General features: G+C 40.0%; 1 protein-coding gene across 1 annotated transcript; it reads left to right on the top strand.

Moving 5' to 3' along the window:
- The first annotated feature begins 570 nt into the window (after nucleotides 1-570).
- Nucleotides 571-15,795, top strand: LOC139689291 (mitochondrial inner membrane protein Mpv17-like). The gene is made up of 4 exons (XM_071586359.1): nucleotides 571-881; nucleotides 946-1,061; nucleotides 1,293-1,520; nucleotides 14,512-15,795. Exons 1-4 carry the CDS (start codon nucleotides 809-811, stop codon nucleotides 14,635-14,637), a joined length of 543 nt encoding a protein of 180 aa, XP_071442460.1. The 5' UTR covers nucleotides 571-808; the 3' UTR covers nucleotides 14,638-15,795.
- The last annotated feature ends 938 nt before the right edge of the window (nucleotides 15,796-16,733 follow it).

Raw genomic sequence — 16,733 nt, 5'->3', positions numbered from 1 at the left:
GTGGCTAAAAATGTGTAATGCATTGAAAGGTGAACAAGGTCTTCCTCTCCTTGCAATCGACTGTATTAATCACTCAACCCTCAGGCTTTAACTCCAATATTATCGATTCCAAGACTGAAAACAATGCATACCTTCTTACTTCTTAAGATAATCTCAATGACCAAGTGGCGGTTTTACATTTCCTCGCACCATGGAAGTAAACTTCCTTGGTGAAATCTTTCACTTTCCAGCTTGGTTCCTTATCTACCGATGGAACAAACGATCTTTCTGATTGAGTGTTTCAGAAATAATTCTGCATGATTGACGCCCCTTATAACTTAGCACATGGATTGACATTTTGGTTAACCTCTTCAAATTATGCAATTTAACATTTACGTAATGAGAAATTGATATCCGTGTACGGCTGTCAATAGGTCACCAGTGAATGCGTTTAAACAGATAGAAATGCGTAAAAGATTGCACACTTGGTTAAGTTCGCAAAATATCACTGCTATATTTGCGTTCAAAGGTGAGATTAAGGACAAAGATTATCTAACAATTTCCGTTAGGGCTTTGAAAAGAAACGCTTTAAAAATCTATTAAATTTGATAGGTTGTAAATCGACAGAGTCGAGAGAGAATAAAGGTCGATAGAATCGTTACCGCTGATATCGTTTCTTCCGTTATTAAAAGTATCTCGCGCGGTATGGAAGAATGAAACATCGTCTACGATCTAGTGTGATTTCATTTAAATTATGATTCGGTGACTGTAATGTGTACACTATTATTTGGAAAATAATATTTTAAACTTACTGAAATTTCAAAGAACCATGAGTTCTATTATCAAAGCTTATCAAAGGATTTTAATGAAACATCCGACGAAAATTCAAGCTTTACAAACAGGTAAGACATATATAAATCCCGGAACTGGGAAAGGGCACTACCTTATGGAGTCTTTCTCCTTTAGGTGTTCTCATGGGTCTCGGTGACACTGTTGCACAAACCCTGATCGAGAAAAAGAAATACAAGGAATATGACTTCATGAGAACAGCCAGGTTCTTCGGAATAGGTGTTTTCATTGCTGTAAGGGTTTATTTTTTTTGTTATTGGTGCTCTATCTAAAATAATATGTATCCGCACTCTTATTCACCATTAAATCTATTGATAGTTTTTATTTCTACATGCATGATAACTACTTGCGTATCTGTTCATAGTTTTCTATTGTTTTACGGGATATGGTTAATTATTAAAAGATCTAATGAATTTCAGTGAGATTTATTTTATATCTGTCAACAATAAGATCTTCACCGACAGGGACCCGGACTAAAATCATGGTATGGATTCCTCGATAAGCACATTGCAAAACGCAAGACCGGCACTACTGCAGTCCTGAAGAAAGTTTTTGTGGACCAAGCTGTCTTTGCTCCAAATTTTTTGGCATGCTTTGTTGTGTTACTTGGAGCTTTGGAAATGAAACCCTGGACTAGTATAAGAGAGAAGCTTGAACGTGACTATTTGGATATTCTTATAACAAACTATAAGGTATTATAAACAACATAACCCGCCATTCGAAATATTAATGTATAATTTATTTTATATATATAAATTTTATATAATTTTATGTATGGATGTTTATAAGTCTTTAAGGAAAGTCTTATCGAGATAGTGCGGAGGTATCTCGATCCCCACTCGAGGTGCTTTGTGGAGGGCACACTGAGGGAGTACGCCGTCCGTCGGATGGGACGTTAAGCTGCGGACCCCTTGGCGACTTTCGTTAAGAGTAGGCTAATGCCGACGCCGGGTTTCTCTCCACCCTTCATCCTTTCCCCTCCATCCCCTCTGGCGCAAATGACCTCAGCTGTCGGTCGCCTCCCCTAAATACTACTTCTACTAGGAAAGTATTTGCATTCAACCCGACCGCATGATCGTGTTTTAAATGTTAATATTATTTCGTTCCTTCGGTCAGGCATACGAAATAGAGCGTGGTCATAAGTATGTACAAAATAGAATTTAGAAAAATCCCCGAATTAACTCTTCAATGATATATAGAAGTCAATCCCATTTTCTCTTTAGATAAGACACTACAAATACACCCATACATAATAATAATCTGTGGTCAAGCACAAATTAGTACTTGAACTCATCTACACTTCAATAGCAGCTCATAAAGCTCAGTTTTAAACATATTAAGTAGGTTCAATTTTATATACATCGGCAGTTTGTTGAAAATGAGTGAAGCTGAATGGTGAGCACCTTTCTTAGATGGGGCATAAGACCTGCATTAAATGTATGTTCTCTCCCACGCGTGGAGTAACAATGTACAGAGGGGTCAGGCAAAAACAAACCTGGATTCTTTTTATTTTACTAGTAATGCACAATAAAAATTAATGTACACAGCAGTGTCATTATTTTGAATTCAAGAAACAGCATGGAAAAGGCCTTTGACAAAACACTATAGTGTTCCCCCGAAAGGTACACCATAGGACAGATCTAAATGTATTTTGGCATAATGTACTAGTTATAGGACCTCTAAGGAGGTATTTGGAATAATTTTATGGATAATGAAAGTTCTTGTTGCCATTGATGATGGCATCCTCTAGGGGAGATAGCCAGGGATGAGTATCATTTGGTTTCAGTCCAAAAAAATTTGCAGATCCAGATTGTCGGATTTATTGTTTAGTGTCAGTTCTGAGAAAAGGGTTTGGAAATGGAGGACAGATTTCAACGTGAGCATTTGTAAAACTGGTTTTATTTTCATTCAATTGTAAGTTATTTCTCATAAATTAGTCACTCGTGCTTGTACATCAGATGTATGGAACATGTAATAATTCAAAAATTGATCACCAAAGCATAATATAGAAGTATCATCAGCAAATAAAGTCCTTTTACTCTTGGGTAGATGAAACTGGTGGTCAAATATGAAAGTAATAAATAAAAATGGATTTAGCATTGATCCTGTGACACACCATGATTTGACTTGGGCAGATTGGAGCGATGAATGTTAGTACCAGCCTTGATTTTGGTACTTATTTGAATTATTTACTTATGATAAGATTGTCAAGGCATTTATGCTGGCTAAGGCTCTCAATAGTTTCAGCCCCAACTATGTGGAATTTCATTTTAATAAATGAAAAAGAAAAACTTTGTTCCAATCCACCACTTTATTTCAGGTACGTCTAGTTTCGACGCTATGGCATCATCCTCAGGTACTGAGGTACAGTACCTGAGGATGACGCCGTAGCGTCCAAACTAGTCGTACCTGAAATAAAGTGGTGGATTGGAACAAAGTTTTTCTTTTTCATTTATTTATCAGGCTAAGGCTATTTATTAATTGCCATTTATTCCAATTTGATAGTTTAGAACACATAATTTTATGATTTAATGTATCAAATACTGTTGGGAGGTCGAAGAAGATCCAAATTACCTATTTCTGGCTGGATAGCCCTCAGCGACCACAAGTTGAAAGACAGCACAGATGGTTGACTTCCCCTTAATGAAGCCATGCTGGGGAGATTGTTGTAAGTTAAAATGCCATAAATAGTTCAATCGGTTTGAAAAAAGTTTTTCATAATTTTTGAGAAAATAATAGCAATGCCATAGTGGTCCATAATTATTAGAATCACTGTATGATCCTTTTTTATGGACCGGGGTTATCAGATAATTTCAGATTTTTGGGAAAATGACTTGAAAATTGACTGATTGAAGATGTCTGACAGAGAAGTAGATGTGAGCTTAGCAGTTTGCTTTATTATAGGCATAGGTTCCTTATCACTACCAGTAGACCATATATTGGCAAAAGATAGTGTGATATTTTTAACCTCAGTGGGTTTGTGTGGCAAGCGATCTAAGGCAGATGCTTTTAATTGAGGGAGGAGTATGTATTTGCCATACTAAATATAGGTAAACTAGTATATGTAGTTGTCAATTGGTGGAATTTACTATCAAAATAGTTGGCTATGTCTACAGGCTTGGAAATTGGAATGTTATTGAACTTCATGAAAGGTGAATGTTGAATCAACAGGAATGGTAACTATGGCCTTATGAATATTATGGGAAAGATCAAACCCAGCCACATTCTTAACGGTAGGCAAAGAATATGGTGAGGGAATATTCTGAGTAAAAAATGAAATTAAATTATATAAATTATAGTGGGTTAGGAAAAAACAAACGATTTAACCAACATGCAATAACAAAACATACTCTAGCTAAGGTGTCTAGATAGCATTGACCCTCGCCCATTGCAAGCATTCACCCGCACAGGGCTCATTGAGAATGGACCATACACCAAAGTCACTAGAAATCCCCTCAATAAAATGGTCCAAGATACAAAATCCACAATTGCCAATTGCAAGCTCCTTATTGACAAGGCCCCTAAGTTTAAACTGGCCACATCCAACCCAATTTTCCCATGTATTTACGGCCTTCCCAAAGAACACAAAGAAGATTCTTCCATGTGTCCCATCGTTTCCGCGATCAAATATCCCACGTATAAGATTTCAAAATGGCTCACTCAACAGTTAACCAACATCGTGACCAAATTTGAAAAAATACTGTGAAGCCACTTTGGACTATTTCCCTGCCACTTTGCCAAGATACTGATATTTTTGCAATTTATGCTACAAACAAAGCCTTCCTAGAACACTTGGAAAAACTCAATGGCCAATACCCTATCATTAGTAAGATCTGGTGATTCCCCGGTGTATATCCTTCATGAAGTTTTCACGGGTCTTCGACCGGGTCAGGGGTTCCATATTGGCCGATGTTTTGATGCTTGAGTTGGGCATTGCAACATCGGCCAATATGGAACCCCTGACCCGGTCGAAGACCCGTGAAAACTTCATGAATCTTATCATTAACTTCACCCATGAAATGGAAACCAATCAATCTCTCCCAATCAATCCCTCACATTCCTAGATATTCGAGACAACTGGACTGATACAAATAAACTTTCCTTCGAAATTTACGGAAAACCCTCGCAAACCAACAATGACATACATCAGTCTTCTTTAGAATATGATACACACAAGCACGTGGCCCTTAATTCCCTAGTCCATGGACTTGTTAACGTCCCATTGAGCAAAGCAAAATTTCAATCGGAACTGGAGTACGTAAAACGAGCCACTGCTCTAAATGGTTATAAACCAAACATTATTGATAAGATCCTCAAGAAACAAAAACAAAAAAACTGCTTCATGACAGCACTACACTTCTGCCCACAGATGAAAAGAAATACGTAAAATTACCTTTCTACCCCACCTTGACTAAAGGACTTGCATTGATCTGTAAAAAAAACATGGTAGAAATCCTGTGTTCTTCACCAGCAGCAGGCTCAAAACACTTGTAGGAAACCCAAAAAGATCCCATCGATCCACTCCAGAAATCGGGCATGTACGAGAAAAGTTGTCCCGTCCAATCGTGAATGGACAAACTTGTACAAACATTCTCACATGGGTTAAAGAACACATGGCTTGCCACAGACTAGGTCTTGCTGAAAGATTGGCTGTTGCGGAACACATTCATCAACATTCACACAATATTGATGTGGAAAATATAAAAATTATCAGCACAGTACCGAACCACTTGTTAGACTACCGTGAAAGCATTGGTATCCACTGCTCCAAAAACAAACTCATGAACCATGACCTGCTTCCCAGCTCATCATCCTTAATCACCGAAGCAAAGCACCAAAATTACCCCCCTTAAAAACACCATTAATGACTTGGCTGACCTTGACTATAATCTGCTCAACTGCTTTCTGCCCCCCCCCCCCTAATACCCCCCCCTAACACCCCCCCCCAAATAACAAATTCCTCAAACATGACCATTCCTCACACCCTCCACCAAAACCTTTCCCAAACCACCCTCCCCCTCAACATTTGTCCATTACAAAACAAACAAGTATATACAAGGCACCACGCACGAGATGGCATCATTCCTTCTCTGAAGAGGACTGACTGTACTTTCATCCAAGGCTTCACAGCTGCATGTGATATTTCACTCGTTAGGCAAGCTCAAGGATCAGGTTTAATGGGATCATGAAGGTTTTTAGTGCTGAAACCGGTGGTATCACTCGTGAGTGGGCAACTGATGCCTCTTTTAACTTAAAATGCATTAAGTTCAGTTTTCAGAAGCTGAATTTTAGCAGTCACGTCGGAAAAATTAAACTTGTTTATGAGGCAGTATATATCTCGACAGTCACTGAGTGTCTTCAATGTTATGTCGCTTAAGTTAGTGTGCTTAAAATGATATACACAGGTACACATTTAGTGGAAAACTGGCTTTTCTGAGTCTAATTGTATTTCAAAGGAGCTGCAGCTATAGCTTGATGTACTTGGTGCTGCCATTTTGAATCTTAACTCTCTCTCTCACTACGAGGGTGGTACAATAAGTTCTTACAAAATCGAAGAGATGGCGCCTGTAGTATCAAAAATAAATTTTTTCCATTAAATAGCACTCCTAACTAGTCGGCTGTTAAAGTTTCAGCTGTATCCATCATATAGTTTCATTATCGTCATCGATTGAAGTAAACAACTTTAATTTGTATATTTAAAATGGATAAAAATGAGTTTTGAGCAGTGATGAAACACTTATATTCGAAAGGGTTGATGCCGAAAGAAATCAAAGCTGAGTTGAACGAAGTTCATGGCACATCTGCTCCTTTGTTTGCAACTGTTTACAATTGGGTGAATGAGTTTAAACGTGGTCGCACATCCCCAAAAGATGAATGCAGATCTGGATGCCATGTGGAAGTGTCTACCCCCGAAATGATTGACAAAATCCACGATATGATTTTAAGTGATTGACAATTGAAGCTATAGGCCTACCACAAGGTAGTGTAGTTTCAATTTTGCACGATAAATTGGGCGTGAAAAAAAATCTCGGCAAGATGGGTGCCGTGCTCACTCACAGCAGAGAATAAATGCAAACATGTGGTCGACTCTTGAGGTTGTTTTGGCGCTTTTCCGTCGCAAACCTGATGAGTTTCTGTGTCGATATATAATCGTTAATGAAACATGGATACACCACTGCACTCCAGAGACAAAGCAATAATCAAAACTGGATTTTTGAAGGTGAATGGGCTCCAAAGAAAGCGAAGACGGTCAAGTTGGCCGGTAAGGTTGGCCACGGTCTTTTGGGATGCTCGCGGAATCATCTGCATTGATTGCTTGAAAAAGGGAACAGCGTTAACAGGAGAGTATTATGCATCACTATTGGAATGGCTGAGCAAAGAAATCAAAGAAAAGCATCCTCATCTGAAAAAGATTTTCTTTCATCAAGATAATGCACGGGTGTGCAGTTGCAATGGCCAAAATTATGGAATTAAAGTTCCAATTATTACAACATCCACCATATTCACCAGATTTGGCCCCCATTGACTATTTCCTATTTCCAGACTTAAAGAAATGGTTTGGCAGAAGGTTTACATCTAATGAGGAAGTAATCGATCAAACAAATACCTATTTTGAGGAGCTTCCAAAATCCTACTTTTTAGATGGCTTTAAAAAATTGGAAATATGCTGAGACAAATGTATAGAGTTGAAAGGAGATTATGTTGAAAAATAAAAAAAAAATTGCCCAAAGAAATGGTTACCACCCTCTTCTGATAGATGCCTCGCATAGAATTTTACATATACACATATTCTTTATGAAATAGAGGACACTATGGTGTAATAAATGCATGCTTTTCTTATTTTAATTTTGTTCGTATAGACTGCTAAACCCTCTCCATGGATGTGGAAGGACTTAAGCATTCTGATGACCGCTAGTGCTGTGCTGGCAGAAGCCGTGATTTTGCAATCAGATTAGAAGCACTATTTAGGGTAGCAATGGGAAACCACCTAAATTATTCATCACAAGACTTGGAGGATGGGCCGTGCAATATCAGTGAGTCCTGGCAACTACAGATCTTGGCCCTATATGCTGTGTGTCATGCCCGGCAGCAGGGGAGGCATGGAACAGTTGTCAAATGACAAAATTCTTGGAAAGCAAAAGTGGAAAGGAAAACATAGAAGAGGACCAAATTAGTTAGAATAAAGGACTTATCTTAACTTAGGGAATATTAGGATGATGTTGAGGATGGGAAAAGTAGAGAATATAAAGCGAGAGATTGAGGGAGGATGCATAGATATTTTAGGGCTGTGCATTGAGAGGTAGAAGGAAGGATAGGAGGGATGACTTGGGTATAATACAATGTGTGGGAGGAAGGCCTGTGAGGGGTGGTGATAATATTGAAGAAAATGGGGGCTGGATCCTGATGGTAATCAAAAGAAGAGGTTGTTGTGATGAAGGGGTCTTCAGTTTAGGAACAAGGAATGAGCTTGTGGAGAAACCAATAGAGTTCTGAAGGAGATGGGGCTAAATCACAGTGACAACTTCATTTTCAACGTGGCAACAGTTGTAGGTATGCATAGAAAATTCTTGGATATCCAGGAGAAATATCAGTTTGACTGTGTTATGGCTTGGCACGGATGATTAATTCACACAGTTTCCCTGAAGCAATTGTGGATTCATATAATAATTTAGTAATAATGAAGAGTGTCATCCGATACAAAAATACGAGGGTCATCCGGAAAGTAGTACCCGTTCGTGAAATAAAGACACAAAAGTAAATATTAACAAACATAAAAAATTTTATTTGAAAGAGGATACTTTAAACTACTTCTCAACATAATCTCCAAGCAAATTAAGGCATTTGTCATAACGTGTGACAAGTTTCTGTATTCCTGCTGCATAGTCCTTCGCCGCCAGCTCATTGAGATACGCGAGGGACCCATCTTGCACAAATTTTTGCATAATGCAGATGGTGTTTAACAATTTCATGAACAATTGTTCGAGAAACATTGGGAAAATGCTCACAGATGTCATCAATTGTGACGCGCCGATCGTTCCTCACGAATTCGTCAACTGAGCTCACCAGTTGGTCTGTAATGACAGACGGTCTCCCCGAACGCTCATCGTCGTGTGTGTTCCCCCTCCCCATGTTGAAGTTGCGACACCACCGCCGAACAGACGACTTGTCCATTACATTGTCTCCATACACCTCCTTTAATTGGCGATGAATATCACATGGGCGAACGTTTCTTGCATTGAGGAATTTAATCACTGCCCTCACTTCACAACTGGCGGCGTTCTCAATTTTTTTAAACATTGTAAACAATCACAGAAACAACACAGGCAATGCTAGCGTCACGCAACTTGGCTCAGAGAAGGCAGACAAGCCACTGAAGCTATCTGACCTCGTCCAGCGGCTACTCGCGTCGTCAGCACTTCATGCGGCACGAACGGGTACTACTTTCCGGATGACCCTCGTATAAAACAGGAAAGTAAGTTCAGGAAATGGAATGTGGAAACATTGCCTGGCATGACAGTCTGGAATATTATTAGAGCAAATCATGAGTGAGGGAAAGGAGCTGGGTGCGATAGAAGAAAAATGCAATCCTATCAGAAAAGGAATGCCAAAGGCCACAAACAAAACTATAGAAAAAGGGCCAGAAACCCCTGTATTGTGGACTAGATGATTAGAAAGATAGATGAGAGAAGGAAACGAAGGAATGTTAGTACAGGGTTAGGTATGAAGAATTGAATAAGAATCTGAGGGGAGTGACCAATAAAGCAAAAAAGCATGTTGGAAGAGAGGGTGCGAGGATATGGATGGTTAACACAGAAAGGTTGAGACACCATCAGGAAGTTAGAAGGGAAAATCTGTGATTCCAGTCTGAGATAAGTTAGGAAACATATTAATTGAACCAGAAAAGATTCAAGAAAGATGGAAGGGATATTTATTTAAAAAGTTGTATGTGCCCTAACTAATGGGCCTTCCTTTCCTTGATTATATTCACTAATGCTCTCTCCTCTCCAATCCTTTGTACTACCTCCTGATTCTCTAATTTGTCCTCCCACTCTCTACTTCCTTCCATCCTCCTCCAGATCCACGTTTCAAAGGCATCTTATTTCTTTCAATTCATCTCTCCACAAAGGCCATGTCTCTGATCCATACAATATCACACTCCAGATTTTAAATGTTGCCTATCTCCTTCTTAGTTCCTTTTTCAAAGATCCCATCAGTCGGTTCTCCTTAGTAAATCCATCTTTTGCCATAGATAGGCTAGGCTCAGAATCATCATTAATTTGTCCCACCTAACTCTATCAAAGGCTTTCTCCAAGTCAGTGTACACTGGACATACTTTTTTGTTTTTTCCCCCGTTTCTTTCACCAATTACTCTAAAAAGACCAATTGCATCCTTTTTTCCTATGTCTTGTTTGGATCAATATTGTTCTTCTCCCATTTATTTATTTTAGTACCCTGGGAGTCACCGCTAGGGTGTGTGGCAGGGGGTGAATGCACACCAGACTAATTTTGACCCGAATATGACCCTACCGCGGTCGAGCAATCTTATTCTGATCCCTTATCGTCTGTACATAAAATGACATCTTAAATCTATTTGTTCTATACTTGATCTCTCTCTAATTTTATTGGCATGATCTCTCCTACCATAGCAGGATGGGGCTAATGATACATTTTCAACATCTGGTTTTGGAAAGTCTGGTGGTAGTCCTTTGCTGGTGAGTCTTTGAAGTATGGCCAGGGATTCCCACAAGGGGACCTTCGTGAAAAGTGACACCACGTCAAAACTCACAAGAATATGACATGGGGAGACATTTAGTGATCCCAGAATCTCAATGAAGTGGGATGAATCTCTTACGTTTGACTTCGTATTCCCCGTGAAGGGTTTGAGGCTTCTAGCGAGAAACTGGGCTAACTTGTAAGTAGGTGATCCTATGCTACTGACAATAGGTCTCAGTGGGATATCCCCCTTGTGAACTTTTGGTGATCCGTAGAGTCGTGGACGTCTGGAGGCGGAAGGAAATAGTTTCTTCTGGTCTTCCAATTGGATTGAAGATTTTTTACGTGGTCTCTCACTTGCCGTTCTATCCTGGATGTGGGGTCATGTTTAAGTTTTACGTACGTGTCGTCTTCCAGCAGCTCTGAGACCTTTTTCTCATAGTCTTCCTTTTTTGATTACCACAGTGGCGTTTCCTTTGTCGGCCGGGAGAATGAGAATGCTGTTGTCTGCCTGCAGTTCTTTGATGGCTTTGCGTTCTTCTCTTGATATGTTCGCCGTTGGTGGCTTTGCCTTTTGTAACATGCTTGTGACGTCTGTTCGTACATCTTCGGCTGTGTTTCTCGGAAGATTCCTGATGGCGGCTTCTACGCCCGTGATGATTTCTTCGATGGGAACACGGTGTGGCGCCAGTGCAAAGTTGAGGCCTTCCGCCAAGACGCTTGTGGCTGCTTCGTTGAAACCTCACGGGTGGTGAGGTTATGAACCGTCCTGGGGTTGAGACAGGTTGGTTGTTTGTGTTGCTTTTTGTGGAGATTCTCAAACTTATTGCACTGCTTGGTGAGGGTTGACTGCAGCACTTTGTTCGCAGTGGTGATGCGATCAAGCAGGTCCCAGTACTCCGTCTTCATCGTCGCCGATAATTCCAAGTGGAGTGCGTATAACTCACTCCCGCATTGGAGAAGTCGTATTCTGGTGTTTCTGATGCGTTCCTTGAGAAGGGAGGCCGAAGCTTGCTGGAAAATTCTATTGGCCTTCGGTGTTTGAATATGGTGCGTGATTTTGACACAGTTCGGTAGAGTGCCAGAATCTTTGCAGCGTTAAAGAAAGGTGGGGGAGGATAGCAGCATGCACTTCTTCTTTCGGAGACACTCCAGTCTCCTTGTCTTGCTGTAAATACCCTCCCCGTAGATGCGAGTGATCGTAGATCGGAGGCTTTCGCAGCTGTTGAGAGATGCAGACGTGGTTCTCGGGTTAGACTGCGTGAGAGACATTTTTGGCTCATCGTTTCTCTCCCGTTGAGCGTCTTTACGAGCAAAGTTATCTTGTGTGCTCGGTCCTTTCACTTTTTGACCGTTAGGGTCTAACGGCCGTTGGTTGGTAAGGGTGGGGGTGGGAGGTTGTGTGTGTGTCAACTGATTGAATTCTGCCTGGAGAATAACTACTTCCTATGGAACGGCGAAATATACCAGCAAACGGAAGGAGCGGCCATGGGATCACCATTGTCTCCTGCCATCGCCACCATATTCATGGAAGACCTCGAGGAGAAAGCGCTCTCATCCTGCAACCTCCCTCCCAAATGGCTACGCTACGTGGACGACACCTTCGTCATCTGGCCACATGGAGAGGAGAAATTAGAGGAGTTCCACCGAGAATTGAACAACATAAACTCGGCCATAACATTCACAAAGGAACTCGAGAAAGACGGACGCCTCCCGTTCCTTGACGTACTCGTGACGAGGAAGTCAGACGGAACTCTCGGCCACTCAGTGTACAGAAAATCTACGCCCACTGATCGTTACCTCCAGGCCACTTCACATCACCACCCTCAGCAAAAGGCAAGCGTCATCAAAACCCAGTTCTCCAGAGCAGAAATAGTGTCAGAATCGCTCCCGGCAGAGAAAAAACACCTGAACAGAGCCATGAGAAACAATGCCTACGATAATGCCTTCATCAGAAGAGCCGTGAGGAAAAGAGAACCCGACAACAAGAGGAAGGAGAAACCAGCTGCGTTCGCCCTTCTTCCCTATGTAAAAGGCACTACCGATCGAATAACATGCATCCTCAGGAAGGAAAATGTCGTAACCCGTTTCGGCATGGTGAAGAAGCTAAAGGACGTATTCCCCTCAGCCAAAGACAAACTCCCCCCTCTACTGACCGAAGGGGTGTACGAAGTGCCATGCAGCTGCGGCGGAAGCTACGTTGGCCAGACTGGACGTGCAATAGAAACACGCATAAAAGAACACAAAACATCTGTGGAAAACAAACAATGGAGAACATCAGCCATTGCGGAGCACATCATGTCGGAGCCAGGGCATAAAATAGACTTCGACAACACGAAAGTCTTAGCGAAAAAACAATACTACTTCCCCAGGCTAATTCGTGAGTCTATTGAAATAATGAGACGACCACAGAATTTTAACTGAGACGACGGGTTCCACCTACCAAGCACCTGGAAATGCCTCTTGCGTGGGGGAAAAATATCTACAAACGGTCAAAAAGAGAAAGGCAACACACAGCCTCCCACCCCCACCCTTACCAACCAACGGCCGTTAGACCCTAACGGTCAAAAAGTGAAAGGACCGAGAACTGACGTATATATACCGGCGGAATGAGCACGCAAGATAACTTCGCTCCTGAAGACGCTCCCAGCAATGGGAGAGAAACGATGTGCCAACAGTGTCTCTCACGCAGTCTAACCCGAGAACCACCTCTGCATCTCTCAACAGCTGCGGAAGCCTATGATCTAAAATCCTTGGTGTCTGACAATCGAGCTAGTAACTATATGTTCCATAACCTTGCACAAAATGGAGTGAAGGAAATAGGTCTGTAAGTGCTCGGTTTCTCCTTGTCTATATTTGTAAATATTGGTGTTACGTTTGCCGTTTTCCAATCTCTGGTAACCTTGTGATCTACCAGCGACATCTTAAATATGATTTCTAGATATGGCGCGATTTCCAAAGTTTGATCCTTAAAAATACGAGTGGGCATTTCATCTTGCCCAGAGGATTTATTGGGCTTAATATTTTTCAGCAAACGTTCTATTCCATTAAATGAGATTTCAAATTTTGGGTTTTGGTTCGCTGACACGATATGGTAAGCTGTCGGAGGCCTTCAGTGAGACATTGGTGAAGACACTTTGAAGATTTGTAATTAGTTGGCCTTACCAAACTGCTGGTTACTCTAGAGGAACTCTTTGAGTGGCAGGTGTATCGCACTAACTGGGAGGAATGCATAATTGAACAGTGATGGAGTGACGATCAGTTGTTTTGGGAGAAAGGCTATAGGTTGGAGAAGAGAAGGGTGTTCAATACAAGAGGAGAAAAGATGAAGATGATTGACAAAAATGGGAGATAAGAAAAATCGGTGGAAAGTTTGATAGAGGACTGAAAAAGTTGGCTAAAATTTTAGACACGCCAACTGACGGCATGGCTCAAAAGCAGGATTTGATGCTGAAGTTTGCAAAATGCAGCAAAATGGTTTGAGGCAATTATAACTTTTTGGCATTAAATATTGTCGATGCACATGCATATGTACACAGATACTAGTGTAAAAATATAATAAAAAATTAATAAATTACTAACACCTACTACTGCTACTAGATAAATGAATTTCTCCTTGCACTCCGATGAAGTTGGCCGGTTGAAATATAAATATTTTGAGTGACTATTTTCATTTTTTATTAATCTTTTTATATTTTTTATTCTGGTACAATTCTGTACATATGCATGCGTATTTTACAAAGGTAAGTTTGGGTAGAAACAGCAGTAAACCATTACTTCTCAAAATTAGCATTGCTTCAGTTCCACCTGCTTTATATTACTGTTTAAGACTTGAAGGATATATTTGTAGAGTTAAAATGTTTTAATGTATTTTAGGAGCTTAATAATTGACATTGAAGCTTTATTTGTGCTGTTTCAGGCATTTTTGGTGAAGGTTGGCTCTGATAGTTCTCAAATTTATATTTTCAGGTGTGGCCTGCTGTGCAGATAGTGAATTTCTACTTCATGCCTCTTCAATATCAAGTCCTTTTTGTCCAGCTTGTCGCCCTTTTTTGGAACACATATTTATCATGGAAAACTAATATGCCAGTTTAGATGAAGTGCTGCAATCCTTCCACCTTTATAAATGGGGGGTAAATTGTATTTTACTTTAAATTACAAACTGTGAGCCAGAGGTTTTATAATCTCTTGTTTTTACTTGCATTATTGCTTTAATATTTATGTGTACTCAGAGGAAGAAGTGGGTTTGCAGTAAGTTTTACAAACTGTTCTCTGACATTTTGTGATCTAGTCAAAGATTTCTATGCAATACAAGCATTTGTTTAAGAATTCTGGTTGTCTGCTTTATTATATGCAATTTCATTTCACTTTTTTCACACAACCAAAAACCCTAATCAAAATTTTACAGAGATGGTATCATGAAGTGTTGTGAGTAAAGATGTTTAAATTGTGTTCCATCTCCATTTTGATTACAAACCGGTTCCAGTTATTGACCTTGCTAATTATAATGTAAACTAATCAGAATTCTAAGTATTAGTGGTCAAGCTACAATGGTATCAATCGAATAAATGGGGTTGGTAGTAATAACTAAATATAACTTGCAGCTTGTAAGGCTAATAATGCCTTCCCTGTAGATCTGGTGTGTAACGTTGTGAGGAGTAGCTTTAAGTAACATGCACAAAACATTTTGTTGCTTGTAGCTATTACAGGGCATGTTTTCTAGTAGGTATTTAATTAATTCCCTGCTGAACACTCATCTCAGAGGTGCTTCTTATGCATGTAATGAGAAAGAGTAACCTCGCTGCTCAGTGCTGAATGACTTGACTATCTATGCCAATTTTCTACCCAATGATTCCATTTGGAGACGCCATTCTTTCAAGGTATTTGAAGCCCCAAAGATTTCTTCATCACTCTAAATGATTTTCACCTTTTGCTCTCCTCTAATATCCAACATGGCTTCTCATCCTCTTAAATCCTCTTTTTTCCTTGGTGACTAATGGGAGGTGAGGATTTCTCTATTCAAGGCGCGTTAGATAGGTTAGAATGCTTAGTAGAACATGGTATTGAACTCTTCGTGGAAACTCAGCCATTTGAACTTTTGCTTTGTTGATACACTTGAGATGAATGGCTTGATTTAAATTGCTATTTTTTTGTGAATAAAAGAAAAGTAAGTTTACTAACTAATTACTGTGAACTGATCACCATACATACGTGTAGTGCAAATGATAAAATAAACCTAACATTCCCCATTAATCAATATGGTCTCATTGAGAAGAGGATTAATTATTTTTTATAATTTGGTAAATGACTTTAAATTTGGTCGTACATCTTCAAATGATGAACATTGTGCAGTGGTCCAGTGGAAGTGGCTTCCTCGGAAATTATTGGCAAAATCCACAATTTAGTTTTGAATGATCCATGGATCAAAGTAAGCAAAATATTTGAGGCCCCAGCCACGTCACTATGTATAGTGTTTTCAATTTTACACAAAAATGGGTGTGTAAAAAACCTTGGCAAGATGGGTGTTGCGCTCTATTAAACACTTTCTTGAAATCTAAAAAGCAGATGAATGCATTCTGATTGCATTCTCTGTTTCTCTCTATTAGAGACCTCGTTATTACCATGGCATCATACCTGCCTCTTCCCTTCCCGAGTCCAAACGGATCAATCCCCAATTATGATTTGCCCTTCTCTACATCCTCTTGTTGATGATCCTGAGAACCACTTTAGCTCCATGCAAAATCAAACTTATTGTTCTGTAGTCCTCACATGCAGGGTATGGCAGCATGAATTACTTTTTTCAAATGCGAAAGGCTTTCAAAATTGGAAGTTAGGTCGCCGCAGCCTGTATCTCAGTCTACCTTTTTTTGAATAGGAACTAACACTGATCTGACAAAGTCTTACAACCAAATTCAAGTCTGATATACATCATGCAATAATTGTTGCATTTTACAAATTTATCAAGTTAAGTTTTCATGTTGATTTATTTTTTTACGCCTTTTGGGTTATGACAATTACTAATTGCACGAGGGAACACTTAAGTCCCTGAATCTGTTTGAAATGGTTAATATCTCTCATATTTTATCTTGTCGGTTGAATCCACCGATAAGTATGATTTGACACCATACCAATTCCATTGTTGTCTCTAGAAAACTCCAGTCTTCTGCCCCTTCCTTAAACTGTCTTTTTTG

This window comes from Hetaerina americana, unplaced genomic scaffold (genome assembly GCF_022747635.1).
Source record: "Hetaerina americana unplaced genomic scaffold, ioHetAmer1.1.p SCAF_22, whole genome shotgun sequence".
Classification (NCBI taxonomy): Eukaryota; Metazoa; Arthropoda; class Insecta; order Odonata; family Calopterygidae; genus Hetaerina; species Hetaerina americana.
This window is presented reverse-complemented; position numbering and strand designations above follow the sequence as displayed.

What these genes read in the sequence shown, in the direction of transcription:
- LOC139689291 (XM_071586359.1), top strand. Translation starts at nt 809, where the DNA reads ATGAGTTCTATTATCAAAGCTTATCAAAGGATTTTAATGAAACATCCG. An exon ending in AATTCAAGCTTTACAAACAG is followed by an intron (nt 882 to 945) that starts GTAAGACATATA and finishes TTTCTCCTTTAG; the next exon opens with GTGTTCTCATGGGTCTCGGT. An exon ending in TTCTTATAACAAACTATAAG is followed by an intron (nt 1,521 to 14,511) that starts GTATTATAAACA and finishes TTATATTTTCAG; the next exon opens with GTGTGGCCTGCTGTGCAGAT.